Source organism: Vipera berus, assembly GCF_964194415.1.
Source record: "Vipera berus genome assembly, chromosome: 16".
NCBI classification, from domain to species: domain Eukaryota; kingdom Metazoa; phylum Chordata; class Lepidosauria; order Squamata; family Viperidae; genus Vipera; species Vipera berus.
Genome location: NC_138219.1, coordinates 8,154,324 through 8,174,458, shown reverse-complemented (window position 1 = coordinate 8,174,458; position 20,135 = coordinate 8,154,324). Strand labels below are relative to the sequence as shown.

General features: G+C 48.5%; 2 protein-coding genes across 3 annotated transcripts; both read left to right on the top strand.

The window, feature by feature from the left end:
- Nucleotides 1-1,822: 1,822 nt before the first annotated feature.
- On the top strand, nt 1,823-12,116 carry PBXIP1 (PBX homeobox interacting protein 1). 2 transcript variants are annotated; one of them, XM_081340281.1, is made up of 11 exons: nt 1,823-1,923; nt 4,812-4,908; nt 5,143-5,197; nt 5,440-5,501; nt 6,352-6,493; nt 6,598-6,834; nt 7,552-7,575; nt 7,947-8,017; nt 8,878-9,036; nt 9,788-10,761; nt 11,015-12,116. In XM_081340281.1, the coding sequence occupies exons 2-11, from the start codon at nt 4,846-4,848 to the stop codon at nt 11,073-11,075; spliced, it is 1,848 nt and encodes a 615-aa protein (XP_081196407.1). In that variant the 5' UTR covers nt 1,823-1,923; nt 4,812-4,845; the 3' UTR covers nt 11,076-12,116. The 2 variants fall into 2 exon arrangements, with proteins under 2 accessions (XP_081196407.1, XP_081196408.1); XM_081340282.1 differs by lacking the exon at nt 1,823-1,923 and adding an exon at nt 4,063-4,080.
- Nucleotides 12,117-12,876: 760 nt separating this feature from the next.
- PMVK (phosphomevalonate kinase) lies at nt 12,877-18,228 on the top strand. The gene is made up of 5 exons (XM_081340292.1): nt 12,877-13,472; nt 14,394-14,457; nt 15,046-15,198; nt 15,795-15,924; nt 16,530-18,228. Exons 1-5 carry the CDS (start codon nt 13,387-13,389, stop codon nt 16,664-16,666), a joined length of 570 nt encoding a protein of 189 aa, XP_081196418.1. The 5' UTR covers nt 12,877-13,386; the 3' UTR covers nt 16,667-18,228.
- Nucleotides 18,229-20,135: the final 1,907 nt, after the last annotated feature.

Below are 20,135 nucleotides of genomic sequence, written 5' to 3'. Positions count from 1 at the left end.
AGCCTCCCCAAACCCCATATTCCTGACCTTGCTAATGTGGTTTTTGGAGTGCGTGAAGGCCGCTGACCAGCAAAGCACCCGTTTCTTTCGGTTTTTCCACCCAAAATTGGTGTCTTGACCGTCTCTAGCTTGCCAATGCTTGGATCAGGATACAGCGACGTCAGGTCAGGCTTCGCCCTGCAGACTTCTGCCTGTCTTGGGAGACCCTCTCCACACAACAGGCCCCCAGGTGCCACCCTGCTGCAAGTCGGTTAACCTGGTGAAGGAAGAAGTGATATTATTTGTAGCTCAGGGTTGAAATGAAGGGTCCTTGGTGGTCTCTGAGCTGGGTGGTTTCCTTGCAGAGGTTTCATGACCCAAGTAGTATCTCGGTACTCCCATGTTACACCACTCGTGCGCGAGCCGCATTGGCTTCCGGTTGCTCTCCGAGTGCGTTTCAAGGTGCTGGTAATAACCTTTAAAGCCCTACATGGCTTAGGCCGGGGTACTTGCGAGACCACCTGCTGCCAATGTCAACCTCCCATCGCCCGGTTCGCTCCCACAGAGTCGGCCTCCTCAGGGTACTGGCGACCCCCAGGGGGAGAGCTTTCTCTGTGGGTGCGCCCACCCTCTGGAATGAACTACCCCCGGAGCTGCGGACGGCCCCTGACCTTCGGTCCTTCCGCCGTGACCCGAAGACCTGGTTGTTCCAACAAGCGGGCCTGGACTGACTACGGTTTTTTAATTAGGCTTTTTACTGGGTTAAATTGTCTTGTAATGATTGCATCTATTGTTTAATTCTTTTTTTAAAAAAATTACTTTTATGTTTTTTTATTAATTTTTATGGTTGTGAGCCGCCCTGAGTCCTCAGGGAGAAGGGCGGCATATAAATTTAATCAGATCAAATCAAACTAGGCAACCTCATCTGCAAGAAGAGAGGGAGGTTTGCGGAGTGAAGAGGAAGGAGCAGGGAAGAAGGACGGAGAAAAGGAAGGAAGGAAGGAAGGAAGGAAGGAAGGAAGGAAGGAAAAACTTGGTGCTCTCTGAGTTGGATGTTTCCTTGCAGACTTTTCATGGCCCAACTGGGTAGTATCATCAATGCTGGAAGAGAGTGGGGGTTTGTGGAGAACAGAGGAAGGAAGGAAATGCTCGACGCTGCCTTGAGCTGGATGGTTTCCTTGGAGACGTTTCCTGACCCAACTAGGTAGCCTCATCAGTGCTAGGAGGAGGAGGAATCTCTGACCAAGCTTGCTTTCCGGCCCAGCATTTGGATCCTTTCCTCCCTTTGATTTTTTTCATTTTTATTTTATGTAGTTTCTTTTGGGGGAAGGGGAGCCGAGATCCCCTGGCATCTGTGCCCCCCCCCAGCTTCTTCCTGGATGCGAATCTTACTGGTGGTGGGGGGGGGGGCTTAGTTTGTGCAGCCCCCCCCCCAGCAGTTGTGAGAGGCGGAGGCTCTGGAAACTTGAGGGCTGCTCGATAGGGAAATCTAAAAAAAAAAATATTCAGCTGTTGCTGTCTCTCCGGTTCTATCCAGCTTAGTCACTCTTGAGACCCGCAACTTAATTCGGTATTATTATTATTATTATTAAAAAACATGGAGTTTCTGCTTCCTTGAAAACAATGCTTCCGGCCTGTGTTTCTGGGGGGGCGACCCCCCCATTTGTCCCCCACTCCTCAAAGCTCTTCTCTTCCCCCCCCCCCCAAATTCTCCAACTTTCCCCCAACTTTAAAGAGCCGATCCGCCTCTTTCTCAGCCCCGCGCCTCTCATTGGCCGGCTGACCGCCGCGTTCCTCCCGCCATTGGCTGCCGAGCTCTTCCCTAGTCCCGCCCCCTCCCTCTGCCCTCCTCCCCGAGGAAGTTTTGGCGATGCAAAGTTGCCAGCCGCGTCCGGAATTTCCCCCGACTCGGCTGGGCGCAAAGGGGGCGCCCCCTGGATTAAGGTAAGCCGTGGGGGGGGTGTGTGGGGGGGGGAGCAAAAGGGGAGGGGGAGGGGGAGAGGGACAAAGCCCCCCCCAACTTAGAGCGGTTCCTCCCCCCCTTCCCTGCAGGAAAAGTCACCTTCCCAAGCCTGGAAATGAAATGTGGTCCAGCAGGGATGAAGCGGGGTGTTGCAGGGTTACCATAGCAACCTCCCGGGGTGATGCTTGGCTCCTGCATCCCGCGCGCTTCGGTGTATAATCTTTTTTTTTTTTTCTTCCCCGAACTTGCGAAGCTTCCTTTTTCGCTCCGGCTACTTTTCTCTTCCAATGTTACTATTTTTATTATTGGGTTTTTTTTCCCCCTCAGGCTGGAAAATTAGATTCGTTAGTTTATTTATTTTTGTTTTTTTTGGGACATCCAGCTTTGCTTTTCCTTGGATTCCTGAGCATTTGCAACAGGCTAGGGAGAGAGAGACTCCCTGTTTCAGGGTTTGCAAAGGAGACCCCCCACACACACACACTCCCTTCCCCTTGGAGGAAGTGATACCTCCAAGTCTGAGGTATCACTGCTTGGTGACCTTTTCCTTCCCCTTCTCTGTATTTAATTTTATTTTAATTCCATTTATATTTCTCTGGAAGCCTTCAAGTTCACGCTGTAAACAAAGGCAGAAGCTAAGCTTCGTTTTAAACTCTGGGTTTTCAGCCTTGCTTCCCCTCGCTTATTTGCATTCCCTTCCCTTCAAATGCAGTGAATTTGCATTTATTTGCAGCACAATAGCTTCTGCCCCCCCCACCCCCACCCCAGTGGACTTTGTAAAAGGCAGAGCCTGTTAATCAATATTGGCAAGAAAACTGGAAAACTAACAGGTTTTTTTTCTTCAAGGCATCAGCTGCAACTCACCAAAGCTAAATTGTATTAATTGATTGATTGTGTGTTCATCGAAAAAGACGCTACCCTTCCGGGTTTCCTTCCAAAGTGGCGGCCTGGCTCTATCCTTGATGGTGTTGCTGGCTGTGAAAATAATAATACTATCACAATAATCACGATTGCTCAGCACGCAGGCACACAGCGGAGAACTCTAGCTCCCCACCCCACCCCTTCCTTTGCTGCAAAGACTCATCGCTGCGCCTTGAAATCCAACTTTTTAAAAATTCTGGCGGCGGAAAAATCTCTTTCCCCTTCTTCTCCTTAACCGCTTGGGGTAGCTTGCAAAAAGCGCATCCAAGGAAATGGTGCCAAACCGCAGGTCTCAAAAGGGGCTGGAAGGAAACTGGAAGATCCGCGTGGTAGAACAGAATTAAGAGAGTTGGAAGGGACCTTGGAGGTCTTCTAGTCCAGCCCCTCACTCAACCAGGAAAACCTACACTATCTCAGACAAGTGACTTGTCTAGCCTCTTCTTGAAAACCTCTGGCGATGGAGCACCCGCGATTTCTGGAGGCAAGCAGTTCCCCTGGTTCATTGTCCTCACTGTTAGGAATTTTCTCCTTAATTCCAGGCTGGGTCTGTCCTTGGTTGATTTCCATCCGTTGCTTCTTGTCCTGCCAGCAGCAGAATGCACTTTCTGAACTAATAGTCTTTTTTTGGGGGGGAGAAGAAAACCTAATTTCTCCCCACAGCAGGGAAAAGACACGGCCTGGTGACCTCTGCCTATTCACAGCAGCTTTCTGCTGGTGAGAGATAAAAAGGCTTGACAAAGGTTTCATGAAGCCAGTTTGTTGGTGACCCTCTTGAATGCAAGAGGTGGTCTCTCTCTCTCTCTCTCTTTCTCTTTCTCTCTCTCTCTCTCTCTCTCTCTCTCTCTCTCTCTCTCTCTCTCTCTCTCTGCCTAAAGCAGCCTTGAGAATCACGAACAGCCCCCCCCCCCGGCTCGAAGTTTATATTCCTTTATTCCATTTTAGATGCAAAGTTGGCCTTCGCAGAGAGCCAAAGCTTTCAGTGTGTCAGATTAAAATAACCAGATTTTTTTTTGTCCCCTCCCTTCTCCAGCGTCTGGATGGCCACAATCTCCCTCTCTCTCTCTCTCTCTCTCTCTCTCTCCTCCCTGTTCCCCCCCCCTCTGCTGCTCTGCTCAGCAAAGCCATTTCCACCTGCTAAATAGCCTTCAGCAGAGCTAAAAATATATCACTTTCCTTGCTTTGACAGTCTCTTGCTTTGACAGCTGTTCTTTGGCAGGGTGGTGAGTAAGAATTTGTAAGCAAGCAGGAAGAGATTCCTAGACAGAAACTTAACTTTTTAAATAGGGGGGTGTCCCCTTTTGCTGGTCTCTTTCGTGTGTTTTTTTGTGTTTGTTTTTTGGCTTGCTTTGCCTCGCTTTTGAGACTGCCAGGCTCAAACAGGTTTCTGAGTTGGGGTCACCAATACCACCGCAACACAAACACAACCACTCACAAGGCCGCTCCTTAGAACTTCGAACTGCCTCTGGTGACCAGCATAATTTAGATTCTTGACATTTTCTCTCGAATTAGAATAGCTCTATCAGGATGGCGTTTAAAGTCAGCCTCTTCTCTTCTTAAGAGTCTTTTTTTGGGGGGGAGAAATGGTGCTACCGACAGGATTTCTCCTTTGTCTCCTTTCCCCCCCCCCTGTATTTATTTGTTTATTTTTGGAACTCAGCCGGCTTCAGTGGGGGCTAAAATAACTTGCATGGGCTATTCTGGTGCGTGGTGAGGCACAGAATTTTTTTTAAAAAAATCCCCATTATTTTAAGGTTTTTATCTCGTCGCTTCGACTTGGTCAGGAAGCCACGTAGAGTTTCCTCTTCGGCGGGATGAGTGGCGTCTCTATTTTCTAAATAAAAATTAAAATTGTGCCACTCATTAGGTCTACTGAATTCTTCTATCATGTCCCCCTTCCTTCCTTCCTTCCTTCCTTCCTTCCTTCCTTCCTTCCTTCCTTCCTTCCTTCCAGGTGGATATTTGAGCATCTCAGGGCATGAAAAGGCATGGCTGAACACACACATTCGCAGGAGACGGAGAACAACAGCTGGGTGATCACAGGAGCAGAGGTGAGGAGGCGCTATTCAGGTTGAAAAAGAGCTTCCAGAGCATGTCAAGAAATCCCCCACATCTTTTTTTCCCCTAATCCCTCCCCTTTTACTGGCCTGTCTTCGAACATATTTAACTTCTTTCAAAAAAGATTCTCGGGTAATTTGGGGAAGTTTGGGAAGTGGTTTTTGTTCCCATCAAAAAAAAAAAAGGAAAGATGGACGAACTTTTATCACCTGCTTTTTTCTCTCTAGGCTGCCCCTGTGGAAGATCTTGGTTTCCAAGCTTCAGAAGAAACCCAGTTGGAAGGCAAGTTAACCGTGATTAACACTGAGGGGACACAGGAAGGGAAGAGGAGATTATTTTTTTTCCCCCACGCTGCCTGTTGTCCACAAACTTGCCCTGAACTCTCTGCCCTTTCTTGCCGCTGATGGCGAAGCCATGGCAGTGAAAATCTAATTTATGGGTTAAAAATAAAAAAGAGAAATATGAAAAGGATTCTGGGGTCAAAATCAGTTGTGGATTTATTTATTTTTTTCCCCCCCCAACAGCTTCTCCGCCCGAGAACGAGCTTTTCGTGGACAGTCCAGATCTGGAAGAAGAGAAATCAAAGGTTGAATGTTGAAATTGAGGGTCCAGGGCATGTGTGTATGTGTTTGGGGGGGGGGCAGAAGCCACAACTCTGTGAAGACACTTTGAAAAGCTCCAGAGAGGCACTGCTTATCCACCCTTTAAATTAATCCAGTTAATCAAATCTCTGTGCACTTGCGTTTTGAAGAGTAACTCCTGGGAAGTGAATTGCTGCTGGGATTTCATTAATTGGGGCATTAACAAACAAAATCATCTATATTATATATCTATATATCTATTTATATGTATATGTACGAATATATGTATGTGTGTGTAAATTATACACACACATATACACACACGTGTGTGTGTAGTAATTATTATTATTATTATTATTATTATTATTATTATTATTATTATTATTATTATTATTATTATTAAAATTTATATGCCGCCCTTCTCCCTAAGGACTCAGGGCGGCTCACAACAATAAAAAATTAAAAAACATAGAATACAAAGATTAAAAAAGAATTAAACAATAAATAAAGAAATAAAGGACAATTTAAGCCGATAAAAACCAAATTTAAAAAACCACGATCAGTCCAGGCCCGCTTGTTGGAACAACCATGTATATATGTATCTCCACCTTATTTCTCTCTTTCTCTTTCTTTTTCTCTTCTTCCCTTTTTTTCTTTCCCTCCAATTCTCTTCCTTTCCTTTCCTTTCTTTCTCTTCTCTTCCCCTTTCTTCCTTCCTTCCTTCCTTTCCAATTCCCTTCTCCTCCTTTTTCCCTCCCTCCCTTCCCATCCGCTGCTCTGTACATCCCTAGAGAAAAAGATAAGAGCACAATCACTTCCGGACCGGGACAAACCTCCAAACTTTTTTCCACCCAGAGTCCTGAGGCAGAAGACAACCTAATTCCCAGAGATTCTTCCAGCCAAGAATCTTCTACTCTCTTATTGCTGGATGAAAAGAAAACGGAGAGCCCACCCGCGGAGGAAGAACGTGTCCCCCTCTCTCAATCCACCCCAACAGGTGCTTTTGCGTTTCCAAAGCGGGGTCAATTTTCATTTAGCGACCGTTGAAAGTTACAACGGCATTGGGGAAAAAAGCGGACCTCTTTCCCTGGTCCCCCGCAGGCCCCCCCCAGGATGAGCTGAAAGCTTCCAGCATTGGGGAAGAGGCGGCGTCCCCCGAGGCCGACGTGGAGAGTTTGCGCCGGCGAAAAGTCCGTGTTGAGGTCGAGCAGGTGGGGCCGGAGCTGCCCCACCATCGCACGATGGGAGCTCCTGAGGACGAGGACGAGGGTCTTTCCCGGATGAAGTGGCTGCTGGCCGTTTTAGCCGTGGTGGGCTTTGGGGTTCTGGCTACGTTGGGTGAGCAAGAACCACCAAGATGAATTTTTCTGAATTATCTGTCATTATCTCTCTGTCTGTCTGTCTGTCTGTCTGTCTGTCTCTCTCTCTCTCTCTCTCTCTCTCTGTTCTAAAGCACGTAAAAATGCAAGTAGAAAAATAGGGACCACTCCGGTGGGAAGGTAACGGCGTTCCGTGCGCCTTTGGCGTCTAGTCATGCCGGCCACGTGACCATGGAGATGTCCTCGGACAAGCGCTGGCTCTTCGGCTTTGAAACGGAGATGAGCACCGGCCCCTAGAGTCGGAAACGACTAGCACGCATGTGCGGGGGAACCTTTACCTTTACACACACACACACACACAAACACACACACACATATAATCTACCTATCATCTATCATCTATATCTCTATCATCTATATCTATCATATATCTCTATCTATCTGTATCTATCTATCTACTAATCTATCATCTACCTATCTTTCTGTATGTGTATCTATTTCTATCTTATCTATTTCTCTTTCTGTATCTGTCTATCATCTATCTATATCTATATCTATATGTACATGTACATGTCTGTCTATCTATCTATCTATCTATCTATCTATCTATCTATCTATCTATCTATCTATCTATCTATCTTCTAATCCATCACCTACCTAAGTGTGTGTGTGTGTGTGTGTATTTATGTCTGTCTGTCTGTCTCTCTCCTAAATCCTTCTTTGCGTCTCTCTACAGGGGTCTTCCTTGAGGCTGAGGATGGTGAGTTTGGGGCCAAGTTTGCGTGCTTTTCCATACAGGTAGACCTTGACTTTTGACCACAGTTGAGAACAGAATTTCTATTGCTAAAAAAGGCGGTCCTTAAGCAAGTCGCACCCGATATTGCAACCTTTTCTACCACGGTCCTTAAGTAAATCGCTGCCCTTAAGCGCAGAATGCTACATTCATTCATTAAATGACTCCTGAAAAGTTTTTTAAAAAAATCTGCTCCAGCCATGGGATGGATGCCTCAATTTAGCACTGAAAGGATTTACATCCGTAATTGTAGGCTCGGTTAAAGTCATAAGTTGAGGACTGCCCGTATTTCTTAAAATTGTAATTTCTTTTTCACGTCCCCACCCCCACCCCTTCAGGAGGTCTGGATGTGCTGAATCTGGGGCTGAGTTCTGACGGAGAAGGGCCGCATCCTGCCAAGGGTGGACAGGTAAGGAAAGGGATGGGGTTATGGGTGGATCCCTGATCCAGACCTTGGAATAACGGATTAAAACAGAATTGGAGAGGATCTGTTTGCAAAAAGGAAGACAGGACAGCTGTGTGCCGACAGGTGAAGCGACAGAGAAGGTGGGACAATAAGGTTTTTCTACAAAGGCAGAAACGGAGAAATACGGGGAGAGTGCACGAAGATCAGCAGTCTGGACATCATTTTTTTTTAAGGAAAATTTTCAGCTTGATTTAAGACAGGTGGACTTCACCTCCCAGAATTCCCCAGCCAGTGTTACAGGCTGGGGAATTCTGGGAGTTGAAGTCTACCCATCTTAAAGTCCCCCCCCCCGACTAATTGATCATTGAGGCTCCTTCCAATGCTGCAATCCAACGAACCTTTGCTAGCAGTGAAACTGACAGTCTTGGAGAAGGCCTGAGCTAACCAGATCCATGAGGACTAGTGGCGCATGGACCTTGGAAAGAGATGGGACAATTACTATTGCTCAGTCCACTAAGGGGAACATAATGGCCCGTAAACCACCGTGCTTCTCTCTTCCCTGCTCCAGATCTACCAGGTAGAGAGAGAGGATAGGTCAAACCATCATGAATAATAATAATAATAATAATAATAATAATAATAATAATAATAATAATAATAATAATAATAATAAGAAGAAGAAGAAGAAGAAGAAGAAGAAGAAGTTGGAAGGGACCCCTGGAGGTCTTCTAGTTCAACCCCCTGCTCAGGCAGGAAGCCCTGTACCATTTCAGACAAATGGCTGTCCAGTCTCTTCTTAAAAACTTCCAGTGTTGGTCAAGAGGTCATCCCTGCCCATTTTTTCTCCCCCCTCCCTCTGCCAGGACTGGTCACCCTCCCTTGACTCTGCGAACGACGCTCAACTCCGGGCAGGCAAGGAATCTCTTTCTGAGGATCCAAAGAGCTTGGATGCCATGGGAATCTTGCTGGATAAGTTAGCCAAGGAAAATCAGGATATCCGACTGATGCAGGCTGAACTTCAGGTATCGGGAAAAGGGTCTTCACACAACCAGCGGGCACTGGGAGACTCGCTGGGCAATGGGGAACGACGGCAGTGAAAAAGCTGTAAAATCAGGCAGCACTGACTTAAGTCGTTAAGCAAACCCAGCACAATTAGTTGAGGACTTATTTCCATTCATTTCCATAGTTTTAGTTCTGCTAATATGATGACCCTTCGCCTCTACACTTAGAGCCTGGGACAGTTTTTATACCAAACCTTGAAAAAAGCAAGACCTCTTTTGACTTGCAAAAATAAGACCACTGTGATCGCAAAAATTAAGGAACTTTTGAGTGCAAAAGAAAAAAAAAGCAGCTTTTTGACTGCAAAAATAAGGGCTTTGTGATTGCAAAAGTTAAGACATTTTTGATTGGAAAAAAGCGTTCTGACTGCAAACAAGAGAGATCTTTTTGATTGCAAAAACAAAACCTTTTGGGCTGCAAAAACAAGATGGTTTTTGCTTGCCAAATTAAAGCCTTTCGGACTGGAAAAAGGAAATGTTTATGAGGGCAAAACAATAAACCTTTTTGGCCGCAAAAATGAGAATTCTTTTGATCGCCAAAATGAAACCTTTCGGACTGCAACAACGAGGCCTTTTGGATTGCAAAAATAAGAATTTTTGACTGCAAAAATGAAGCCCTTTGGGCTGCAAAATTTAAGAATTTTTCAACTGCAAAAAATAAGGTTTTGAACAAAATCTCTCTCTCTCTCTCTTTTTTTTACTGCTTGCTTCACAGGCCCAGAAAGAAGAACTAGAGGTTCTGCTGCAGAAGTCCGAAAAGAAATCTTTGGCTGTCGATTCAGTGCAACAAAATTTGGCTGAGGAAAACACACGTTTGGCAGAAGCCTTGAAGCGGGAGACGGCTGCCCTCTCGGCCGCCCGGGGCGAAATCCAGCTTCTCCAGGAGAAGGTCCAAGGGCTGGACCCGGCGGGCGATGCCAAATCCCGCCAGCACCCCGGGGAGGACACCGTCTCTCGTCGCCCTCCTGGCAAACTCGAGCTTCAGGAAAAGGAACTTCATCGCCTGCGTTCCTTGCTGGGTTCCTTTCGGCGGGATTTGGGAAGGCTGGTTGAAAAAGCTCCTCTGGAGGAACTTAAAGACCTGGAGCAGAGGCTGGGCAAGGAGCTAGACCTCAGCGAGGCCGAGAAAGAACCGCGGAAAGCCAGGCAGGGCAAAGCGAAATCTTGGCAGAAGAAACACCATGGGGAGGAGAAGTTTCGACACCAGGACAGGGAGCCCAAAGTGGCCAGCGAGAAAGAGCCCAAGAGACACCAAGCGAAGCCCCCCAGAAGTGGAGACCACCAGCGGGGACCCCGGAAAGCCAGAAAAGCGATGGAACCCCAGGAATTGTGGGAGATGCTGGCCAAGCACCCTTACTCTGCCCCGCAGGGTTGTTCTGGGGTCACCGAATGCGCCCACCGAGAGGGCTTAGCCCCCGTTCAGAAAAACGCCTTCCTGAAGCTGGTGCAGAATTATCTGGCCGGGCTGGGCTGGGAGCGATATGCCGGCGAGTTGGTCCCGGTGCTGGAAGGGCATTTTGGCAGCGAGGAGGGGGTCTTCGCCCACGACCGCATCAGCTTTGTGGGCTTCCTGGATAAAATCGAAGATGCCCTGGAAGAGCTGGCTCGGTCTCTGGGGGTGAGCGAAGACGGGGTGGACGATTTCGAAGACGTGATTCTGAAGCAGCTTGGGGCGGCCCCCGGGCGCAGGTGAGGAGGAGGAGAGGGAGGGAGGAAGGAGAGGAAAGAGAAGAAGGGAGGGAGGGAGGGGAGAGGAAGAAGAGGGAGGGAGAAGGGAGGAGGAAGAGAGGGAGGAAGGAAGGAAGGAAGGGGAGGAGGAAGAGGGAAGAAGGAAGGAAGGAAGGAAAAGGAGGAGGGTGGGAGGAGGAAGAGGAAGGGAGGGAGGGAGGGAGGGAGAAGGAAGAAATCCCTGCCCAGTGACCATCTGCTCCCTTTCTTGCAGATCAACTCCTGGACACGGCGCCAAAGAGCGGAGCCCCCACAAGAACCGGGCGTACGGCTAGCCCTCCTTCGGTCATCTGGACTTTGGTGGAAGTCTCCAGGGAAGAACCTTCTTAATTTCCTTGCCACGTTTTTTTTGGGGGGGGGGCTACCCCCCTCTTTGATCTTTATATCCCGTCTTATATGTCCGGAGTGAGGTCCAGTTAAGTTAGTAGCCGATGCCTCCAAGATCTCCTTCCCCCAGTCCGTGTTTTGGGATGAAATATAGGTAGTCCTTGACGTGCGACGGCAATTGAGCCCCAAATTTCTGTTGTTGAGCAAGACGCTGGTTAAGCGGGGGTTGTGCCCCGTTTTACGACCTACCTTGCCACAGTCGTTAAGGGAATCGCCACAGTTGATAAGTCACACGGTTGTTAAGCGAATCTAGCTTTTCCTCATTGATTAGTCAGACGCTCGCAAAAGGGGATCACGCTATCCCGAGACGCGGCGACCGTCACAAACAGGAGTCAGTTGCCAAGCGTCTGAATTTCGATCACCTGACCACGGGGGGGGGGCTGCAAAGGTCGTAAGTGTGGGAAAACAGTCCTGTTTTTCAGTGCCGTTGTAACTTTGAACGGTCACTGAAGGAAATGTCGTAAGTCGAGGACTACCTGGATTCACGGGAAACACCAATCATCTTCTCTACCCCTCAGCACACAGATTTCTCTGGCCTCTTCCTTTCTTCCTTCCCCTCCCAACTCCCCCCCCCCCAGATTTATCTTCAAATTAGTTTAAATCTTTAGGTCCCCGTCTTGCGTCTGACATGAGCCGATCAGGGCACTGAAAGAGGAGCTGCCGAGATGAACCCAAGTTGTTTCACAACGCCACAATTGTCTTCTTTCGTCGCCCAGGAAAGACCCTGCACGTTTTGTTTTGCCGGAAGAGTGGTTCAGAGACACCCCCCCCACTTCCCCAAGCCTTCCCACCCCAGCCTTGGGGGCTCAAATGCCAGGGAGTTGCCCAATTTCTCTCCGCACGACCTCCGGACACTCTTTGTTTCCCGGCCTGTTATTGCACTGTGTGTCCAACAGCCAATAAAACCACTAATTTAGAACAAACATTTCCTTGAACTGCTCTGGAGAATGACGGGGTGGCGGCGGTGGCGGTCTTGTTCCGTAAGGGGCTGGATGAGAGAGCAGGGAGAGTCTCTTGTACGTTTATCAGTAGCTAAAGGGAAGCTTTGGGCTGGCCTCTTGTCTCTGGGTCCGGCCTACTCTGCAGGGCCGTCGTGCACATTCTGTCTCGGAGGCAGGGCCAGGAGCCTGGGAGCCCCCCCAGGCAACTCGATCCACGCAGCTGGGAGATGCAGGCACCAAGCGGGTACCCGGCTAGCTCTATGAAAAGAGAAGGGCCGTGGGTTCCACCTTTCCCCATCTCTAGCGTTTGGACTACAATCCCCATCATCGTCCCCTGGCTGCGCATGATGGGCGATCCCATCTAACCCTCTCTGGGCCCGCAGCCGTTTTCAATGGAAAACGCAGCCTAGAAATGCCAGTGGCAGGGAGGGAGGGAGGGAGGGAGGGAGGGAAGGAATGTAGGAAGGAAAGGGAGGGAGAGAGAGAAAGGAAAAGGAGAGAAAGAGAAGGAAGAAAATGGAAAGGGAGGGAGGGAGAGAAAGGAAAGAGGAAAAGAAGGAGAGAAAGAGAAGGAAGAAAATGGAAAGGGAGGGAGGGAGAGAAAGGAAAGAGGAAAAGAAGGAGAGAAAGAGAAGGAAGAAAATGGAAAGGGAGGGAGGGAGAGAAAGGAAAGAGGAAAAGAAGGAGAGAAAGAGAAGGAAGAAAATGGAAAGGGAGGGAGGGAGAGAAAGGAAAAGGAGAGGAGAAGGAGGAAAGAAAATGAAAAAGAAAAAGGGAGGGAGAGAGAGAAGGAAAAGAGAAAAAAGAAGGAAAGAAAGAAGGAAGAAAGAAAATGAAAAAGAAAGGGAGGGAGAGAGAGAAGGAAAAGAGAGAAAGAAGGAAGAAAGAAAATGAAAAAGAAAGAAAAACTTATTTTGTTCTTGCTGTTTCCGGCAGCCAATGCACGTGGGCGTGGTTAGAGGAAGCCCCGCCCCCTTCGGAGCCAGCCCCGCCCCGCCTCCCCCCGTGATTCAGGCTAATTTCACTCTTCCTACGCTGTGCTGGGGCGCTTCGCTTTGTGGGACTTTTCTCCTCCTTTCCCTCCCCCCCCTTCCGAAATGGTCGCGCCCGCTCTGCGCGCGGCGCAGCCCGGGCCGCTTCCATTGGTTCGAAGCGAGGGAGGCGGAAGCGCGCGGATGGAACGTTCGGGCCCGGGCGAGACCATCCGGCCGGGCGGGGGTGGGAGCGGGGAAAGTTGCTGCGCCGCTCAGCTCCCGCCATGGCGCCGTGTCCGAAGCTGGTGCTGCTCTTCAGCGGGAAGCGAAAATCCGGCAAAGATTTCCTGGCCGAAGAAATCCAAAGCCGGTATTATTATTATTATTATTATATTTTTTTTTAAAAAAAGAGAAGGGATGCATGTGCAAAAAAAATATTGGTGGGGGTCGCATTGCATTAGAGAGGCAGGGGGCGGGCCGTTTGCATGATGGACGAGGTGGGTGGGCTGCCTACCAAGCCCACCCATCCTCCACGTGCCTCTGCAAGGCTGGCACTGGTTTGGCAATGCCCCCTCCCTTCAACATTGCCCCCCTCCCCTGCCCAGGGTTTGCAAAGGCTTGCCCCTCCCCCCGCCTTTGCACGCGATTCTCCCCTAGGCATACAGACGTGCATACAGACACGCGATTGCCCAAAGCGGCTGGATGCAAAAATCCCCAATGCGGCCGCTCGTTTTTGCAAAGGAAAAAGTGGGGGGGAAAAAGAAGGTCTGAAGATTTTTTGGGGGGGGAGAGGCGGCCCAGAAAGGCCCCCTGCTTGCCCCTGAGGTGGGGGGGAGCCCAACCCCCTAGATTAAATTCAAATCTAGATTTGATTAGATCTCAACTCCGAGCAGGTCTAAATTTATTTTTGGATCCAGTTTTTTGTTCTTTAGCTGTAATCTATAGATAGGTCAATTGCTGGTTAGAGAAGGCTGTTCAGTGCCTTAACTGGGGAGGGGGGGGGGAACAAAAAAAAACCTGGGAGTCCTTGTGGATATGAGTTGGATGGTAAACTACTCCTGCCTCTGGAAGCTCAATCGCACTCTTTCCTAGCAAAAAGAGCCGGAAAAGACATCTCAATGGGAACCAATTGGATCAAACAGCTTCCAACTTCCAGTGTCTTTCCAGAGTTTCAGGGGGATCGTTTGGCCTCTGTTTTGGGGGAATTGGGAGGTAGACTGCTACTGGCTAGAGAGGCTCTCCTCTAAATCTGTTGACTTCTGACCTCTTTTTTCCTGTCTTTTGCTGGCAGGTTGGGGCTGGATGTTTGCACCATTCTCCGCTTATCCGGGCCTCTGAAAGAGCAATATGCAAAGGTAATTTGGTTTAAAACGGATTTATTGTGCCTTATTTTTTTTTAAACTATCGGGGGTTGGGGTTGGGGAGATACTGGGTTTATTTGAGCACGACACCCTCATTAAATAGGTAATTTAATTTAAAACTGACTTGTGTTTTTTGTTATTTTCGGTAGCATCTGATTTTATTTGTGCATGAAACGCTGATTTAATAGGTAGCTTAATTTAAAACTGATTGTTTTTATTTGGGTTTTTGGGGATAGAATCTGATTTTATTGGAGCATGAAACGCTTATTAAATGGATAGCTTAGTTTAAAACAGATTGTGTTTTTTATTATGTGGGTTTTTGGGGGGCAGAATCTGGATTGATTGGAGTGCAAAATTTTGAATTATTATTTTTTTTAAAGAAAAAAACCTGCATAGATCCTTGGCATACTTAAAAATGAATAGAATTAAAAGATCATTGTGCTCCCTGGAATGGAGCGATTTGTCCGGTTCTCACTTTTCATGTGGTGGTGAGTTCCTCAGGTGAACTAGGACCTTTTGGGGGGATTTTAAAGAGTTGAATTTGGAGAATTGCAGGGGAAATGTTGGTTTTCCTGCACGTAGGAACATGGCTTGGACTTCCAGCGGCTTTTGGACGCCAGTGATTACAAGGAGCTGTATCGGGAAGACATGATCCGTTGGGGCGAAGAACGACGCCAAAGCGATCCCGGTTTCTTTTGCCGCATTGTGGTGGAGGGCCTGACGCAACCCATCTGGGTAAGGCCCGGGTGAATATGCAAGCAGTCTTTGACTTATGACCACAGTTAGTTGAGCCTAAAGTTTCTATTGCTAAGCGAGAAGGAAGCTAAGTGAATTTTGCCCCATTTTACGACCTTTCTCGCCACTGTTGTTAAGTGAATCACCGCAGTTGTTAATTTAGAAACACAGTTGTTAAGTGAATCTGGATTTCCCCCATTGACGTTGTTTGTCGGAAGGTCGCAAAAGGGAGTCACGTGACCCCCAGGGGGTCTCTGTGACCATCATAATACGAGTCAGTTGCCAAGTGCCTGAATTTTGATCATGTGACCGTGGGGGGGGTGTGCTACAACGGTCGTAAGGGTGCAAAACCGTCCTAAGCTCCCTTTTCCAGTGCCACAACTTCAAACGGTCACTAAACGAATCGTAAGTGAGGGACTAGCTGAGGTTGCCTTCGGGACCAGCTCCCACAACCATCTTGGTCCTGGGCTGGGCTGGGCGAATGGGGCAAATCGACTTAAAACTGGGGATGGAGCAAACTGCGGCATTCGAACTCGGGTCTCCCAAAGGGTCATTCCCCCCCCCCCTTCTCTCCCTCTCCCAACCTTGAAACACAGATTGTGAGTGACACCCGCCGATCCTCGGACGTGGAGTGGTTTCGAGATGTCTACGGGGACCTGGTGCAAGTCGTGAGGGTGATTGCCACGGAGGAGACCCGGCGAAGACGGGACTGGGTCTTTGTGGCAGGTAAAAGTGAGACGGTGTGAATGGGTCGGATGGACGCCTTGTGTGTGCGCGTGTTTGTAAACGCCGGGGATGCTAATTTTCTAGTCCTTAAGAAACTCCAGAGAACAGTGGATGGCAGCCCCTTCCAATCTGGCGCCTTATGTGTGTGCGTGTTTGCAAAATTTAATTTAATTTTAATTTAATTTATTATCATTTCTATACCGCCCTTCTCCCGAAGGACTCAGGGCGGTGTACAGGGCAAGAATAAACACAGAAATTTACAAAAATTAAAAGATAATTAAATGCATGCCCGATTAAAATACAATTGATACATAGTAAAAAACCCCAATAAAAATGATTAAAAACCCCACCAATCCCCCCTCAGGCCAGGCCGGCTTGCTCGAACAAGTATGTTTTCAGATCGCGGCGAAAGGAGCGCAAGCCGGGGATGCTAAGTTTCCAGTCCTTAAGAAACTTCAGAGAGCAGTGGTTTGGCAGCCTCTTCCAGTTGGGCGCCTCATGTGTGCATGCTTGCAAAAGCCACCGATTTTCCATTTGACTCGAAGCGGGAAGATCTGAAGTTCGAATCTTTTTTCCTCCCATCTTTCTCCCCTTCCCCCCCCCAGGAATTGACGATGCGGAATCCGAGTGCGGGTTAGACCAAGGCGTCCCTTTTGACTGGGTCATCACCAACGATGGAGATGAACTGTCCTTGGAAGCTCAGCTGGAGAAACTGCTCCTATTTGTCCAGACCAAACTTTAGGAATGGCTGGCTTTCCCGGTCTCTGCTCCGCCGTTCTTTTGAGGAGGGGGGCACCTGGGGGGGGGCTTAGGCTGGGGCTTGGCTGAAGCACCAAAGAGGGGTGTAGACGTTGGTGTAGGTCCTTCCCAAGCAGATGCCCCAGGCAAGGAACGATCCCTTAAACTTTGCTATACACCTATGAGAATTTCCTTCCTGGGGTGGAGACTCCATTCCAGAAAGTGCCATAATCCAGTGCCGGTTTTTCTTCTTTTAATTTTTTCCCCCTCCCCCTCTCTATCTCAGCAGGGCCACTACCTGCTTTTACCCCTATCAGGCAGGAAGATTAATTCCCACCTTTGATAGGTCTCGATTCCTCTCCCTGTTGGTGGAAGAAATAAGGGGGGGGTCCTGTTGGGTTTATCTCCCCCTTTTAAGATGAGGACAGTACAGCTTCCCACCACCAGGGGGCAGAGCAAGCCCAGCCTTTTCATCCTGGCTTACAGCTTTCCAAAGCGGGAGGGGAGGGAAATCCTGATTTTTGTCATCCCACTGAGAAAAAAAATATCCCGATTTTTGTCATCCCACTGAGAAAAAAATCCTGATTTTTTATTTTTTTTGGTCCTTCCACTATGCTCCACTTCAGTGCCTGGAGCTTGAAATTCATGCAGGTTTTTTTGTTGTTGTTCCAATTTGATCCGTAGGGGGAAAGAGAAAGAATCCCACTGGTGGCGGGGGGGGGGGGGGAGGAAAGACACCCAGGAGGGTGTCGTGAAAAATCCCATTTCTCCCACTGGAGATTTCCGTCTGGATCTGGAAATATTCCCAATGCTACCTTCCTCTGCGGTTAGGAAAAAACCCCACCGAGGTGGGGAAGCAACATTGCTGTGCCTTAATTCTCCGTCTGTCGCTCTGACTTCCTCCTTTTTTTGCTTTCTTCCTCTTCCTCAAATCCTCTATTCCCGTTGCAGAGGGCCAATTTCTCCTCCGGCCGTAGGGATTTCATTCCAGAAAATGTGGGGTTGGGGGAGACCCCCAAAAGCCACATTCCAATGTTTTGAGTGGAAGCGCTTTTTAAGAAGCATTCGAATGCATTGGAAAACGCAATTCTGCAGCTCCTCTTGATGATGATTATTATTTTTAACCGCCTCGCTTAACTCCGCTCCAAAGCCGGGTTTTATAAAGCTCCCTGTGGCGTAGGAGCCCCAGGGATTTAAAATAAGTTGGCAACTAAACAAATCAGCCCCGGGAGGATATATATATATATTTTTGGCCAACTGCATTTGCAAAGGGTGGGCTGTACATTGTGAAAAGCTTTGCAAGGCTGCTTCATTTTGAGGGGGGGGGGAACTTGGGGAGGGGACTGTTTTTAGCCTGGGCGCCCCACCCCACCCCCCTCTAAATGGGAAATGCCCTCCCAGCTGTTTGCAGGGACACTCCCCCCCCCAATCTCTTGCCCCTGTTGCTGTGTTAGCCTGCAAAGGCATTTAATTGCTAATGTTAATGAGAAAGCCCAACTTTTCCCTCGTCCTATTGGGCAGGGAGGAGGTGGTGATGCTCCTAATAAAGCCCATTGATTGGTTAAAGGCCCCGTCTCTCTCTCTCTTTTTTATTGCCTTTTGAAAAAAGCATTTTTGGGACAACCATGACTTGAATGACAGAGAAGCGATGCAGAATTACAGGAGTTGGAAGGGACCTTGGAGGTCTTCTAGTCCAACCCCCTTGCTCAGGGTTGCTTCTCTCCTTGGTTAGTGTCCGTCCGTGGCTCCTTGTCTTGCCTTTGGATGCTTTGGAAAACAGGTGGAAACCCCCCCCCTCTTGTTTGGAGCAGCCCCTCAAATACTGGAAGACTGCTATCGTGTCGTTAAACCATTTCCGCTTGTCCAGACACCTTGCGAAAGCAGGCGGCCGAATTCGTTGCCGGAGGAAGTTCATTTCCTGGAAATACTTCAGGTGACACACACAACACGCAACGGGCCGAAGCCACATCACAAGAAGAAGAGAAAAAAAACAAACAAGAAAATGACACCCCTGGACCCGGTTTGGCCTTGCCTTGGATGCAGCCTTGGCTGGCGGCTTCATCCCTTGCGCAACCTGGATTGAGCGGGTGGGTTAAACCTGGGCAAGGTTGAGAGTGGCTGTGCATGTACAAGGTCACAGCACCCTGTTGCTGCAGGATCCAGCCAGGTGTTCCCAAGGCAGGCCTAAGCAGTACATTTCTCCCGCTTGTGCAGGTAGACTGCCCTTGAATGGTGAGGGTCCTGAAGAGTTGATGGGAGGGGAAGGTAACGAGGTGCCTGCATCTCCGATATGTTCCCTCGGCTAGAAATAACAGGCCGTGCTCAGCTTAACAGCCACAACCGAACCCCACATTTACGGAGAGCGTTCTTAAACAGATCGCACAGCGGTTAAGTTAGCAACGCGCGTGTAAGTCAATCTGGCTTCCCCATTTGTCACAAAAGGGGATCCCAGGATCCCGGGCGACACTGCAGCCGTCATAAATACGAGTCAGTTGCCAAGTGTTTGGAATTTGGGAAAAAGCTACTTTTCAGGGCTGTAACTTTGAACTAAAATGGACTGTTGTATGGGTAATACACCGTTCTGGCAGACGGTTGCAACCTGTGGAGCAATAATTTGTCTTTCCCTTCAGGGTAAGACCAACAAGGGTGGCTGTGTTTTTTTTTTGTTGTTTTCCTTGCAAGACAAATGGTGTGTGTGTGGGGGGGGAAATCCCCGGGTCTCCAAAAACCGTTAAAGCCTGTCTCTTTCCCCCCAGTTGTGGGAAAGGTGGATGCCAAACCCCGAAGTTGAATTGTAGCCGCAATTTTGACCAATCGGCACCATCCAGAAAGAATCGCAGTGTTGAGTTTCGCTTCTTGGGACTCGCTCCTGCAGCCAGGAGATGGGAGATCCGAAAGAAGAAAATAATAATGACAGGATTCAAAAGGATTTAATTGCTTTTTTTTTTACTATTATTCAAGGACGCCCGTCAGATTTGCTGAGGTACAACTGAAAGGGTGATTGCAGACTTTCTTTGCAATGTTCCTACGTGCTCCCTTTTTTTTGGCCCAGAAGGCGGAAAAAAATTAAGGCAACAAATGCAGGTGAATTTAAATTCTTTTCTTTCAAAATGAATTTCTGCCCTGAAGGTGCTCAGAAGAGGTTTAAAGATCCTCATTAGGTGAATTTTCAAAGACGGATTCTTATTTTTTGCATATTTTTCTGCAATGGAGAAGAATCCAGTTTTGTTTATTCACTGAGGCCCAGAGAAACGGGATGCTGGGCTTCTTTCAGGACCCCCCCCCCCTTTTTCATAGTTCTCCTTCCATCCCAATGGTGTTCAACGTCCCTAAAATAGCCACAGCAGGCCCCGAGCGGCCCTTTAAACAGGCAGCCGTGCAACAGGTAAAGCAAAAGCCGCTTTGAGGATTTGGGGCGGAGATGGGCACTAGAATGGAAAAGAGTCATTTTTACCCCTTATTTTAAAACAGGG

Coding starts and splice junctions, on each gene's coding strand:
- PBXIP1 (XM_081340281.1), top strand. CDS start 4,846: ATGGCTGAACACACACATTCGCAGGAGACGGAGAACAACAGCTGGGTG. Junction 5,198..5,439: donor AGAAGAAACCCAGTTGGAAG/GCAAGTTAACCG, acceptor CCCCCCCAACAG/CTTCTCCGCCCGAGAACGAG. Junction 10,762..11,014: donor GGGGCGGCCCCCGGGCGCAG/GTGAGGAGGAGG, acceptor CCTTTCTTGCAG/ATCAACTCCTGGACACGGCG.
- PMVK (XM_081340292.1), top strand. CDS start 13,387: ATGGCGCCGTGTCCGAAGCTGGTGCTGCTCTTCAGCGGGAAGCGAAAA. Junction 13,473..14,393: donor GCCGAAGAAATCCAAAGCCG/GTATTATTATTA, acceptor TTTTGCTGGCAG/GTTGGGGCTGGATGTTTGCA. Junction 15,199..15,794: donor GCCTGACGCAACCCATCTGG/GTAAGGCCCGGG, acceptor CTTGAAACACAG/ATTGTGAGTGACACCCGCCG.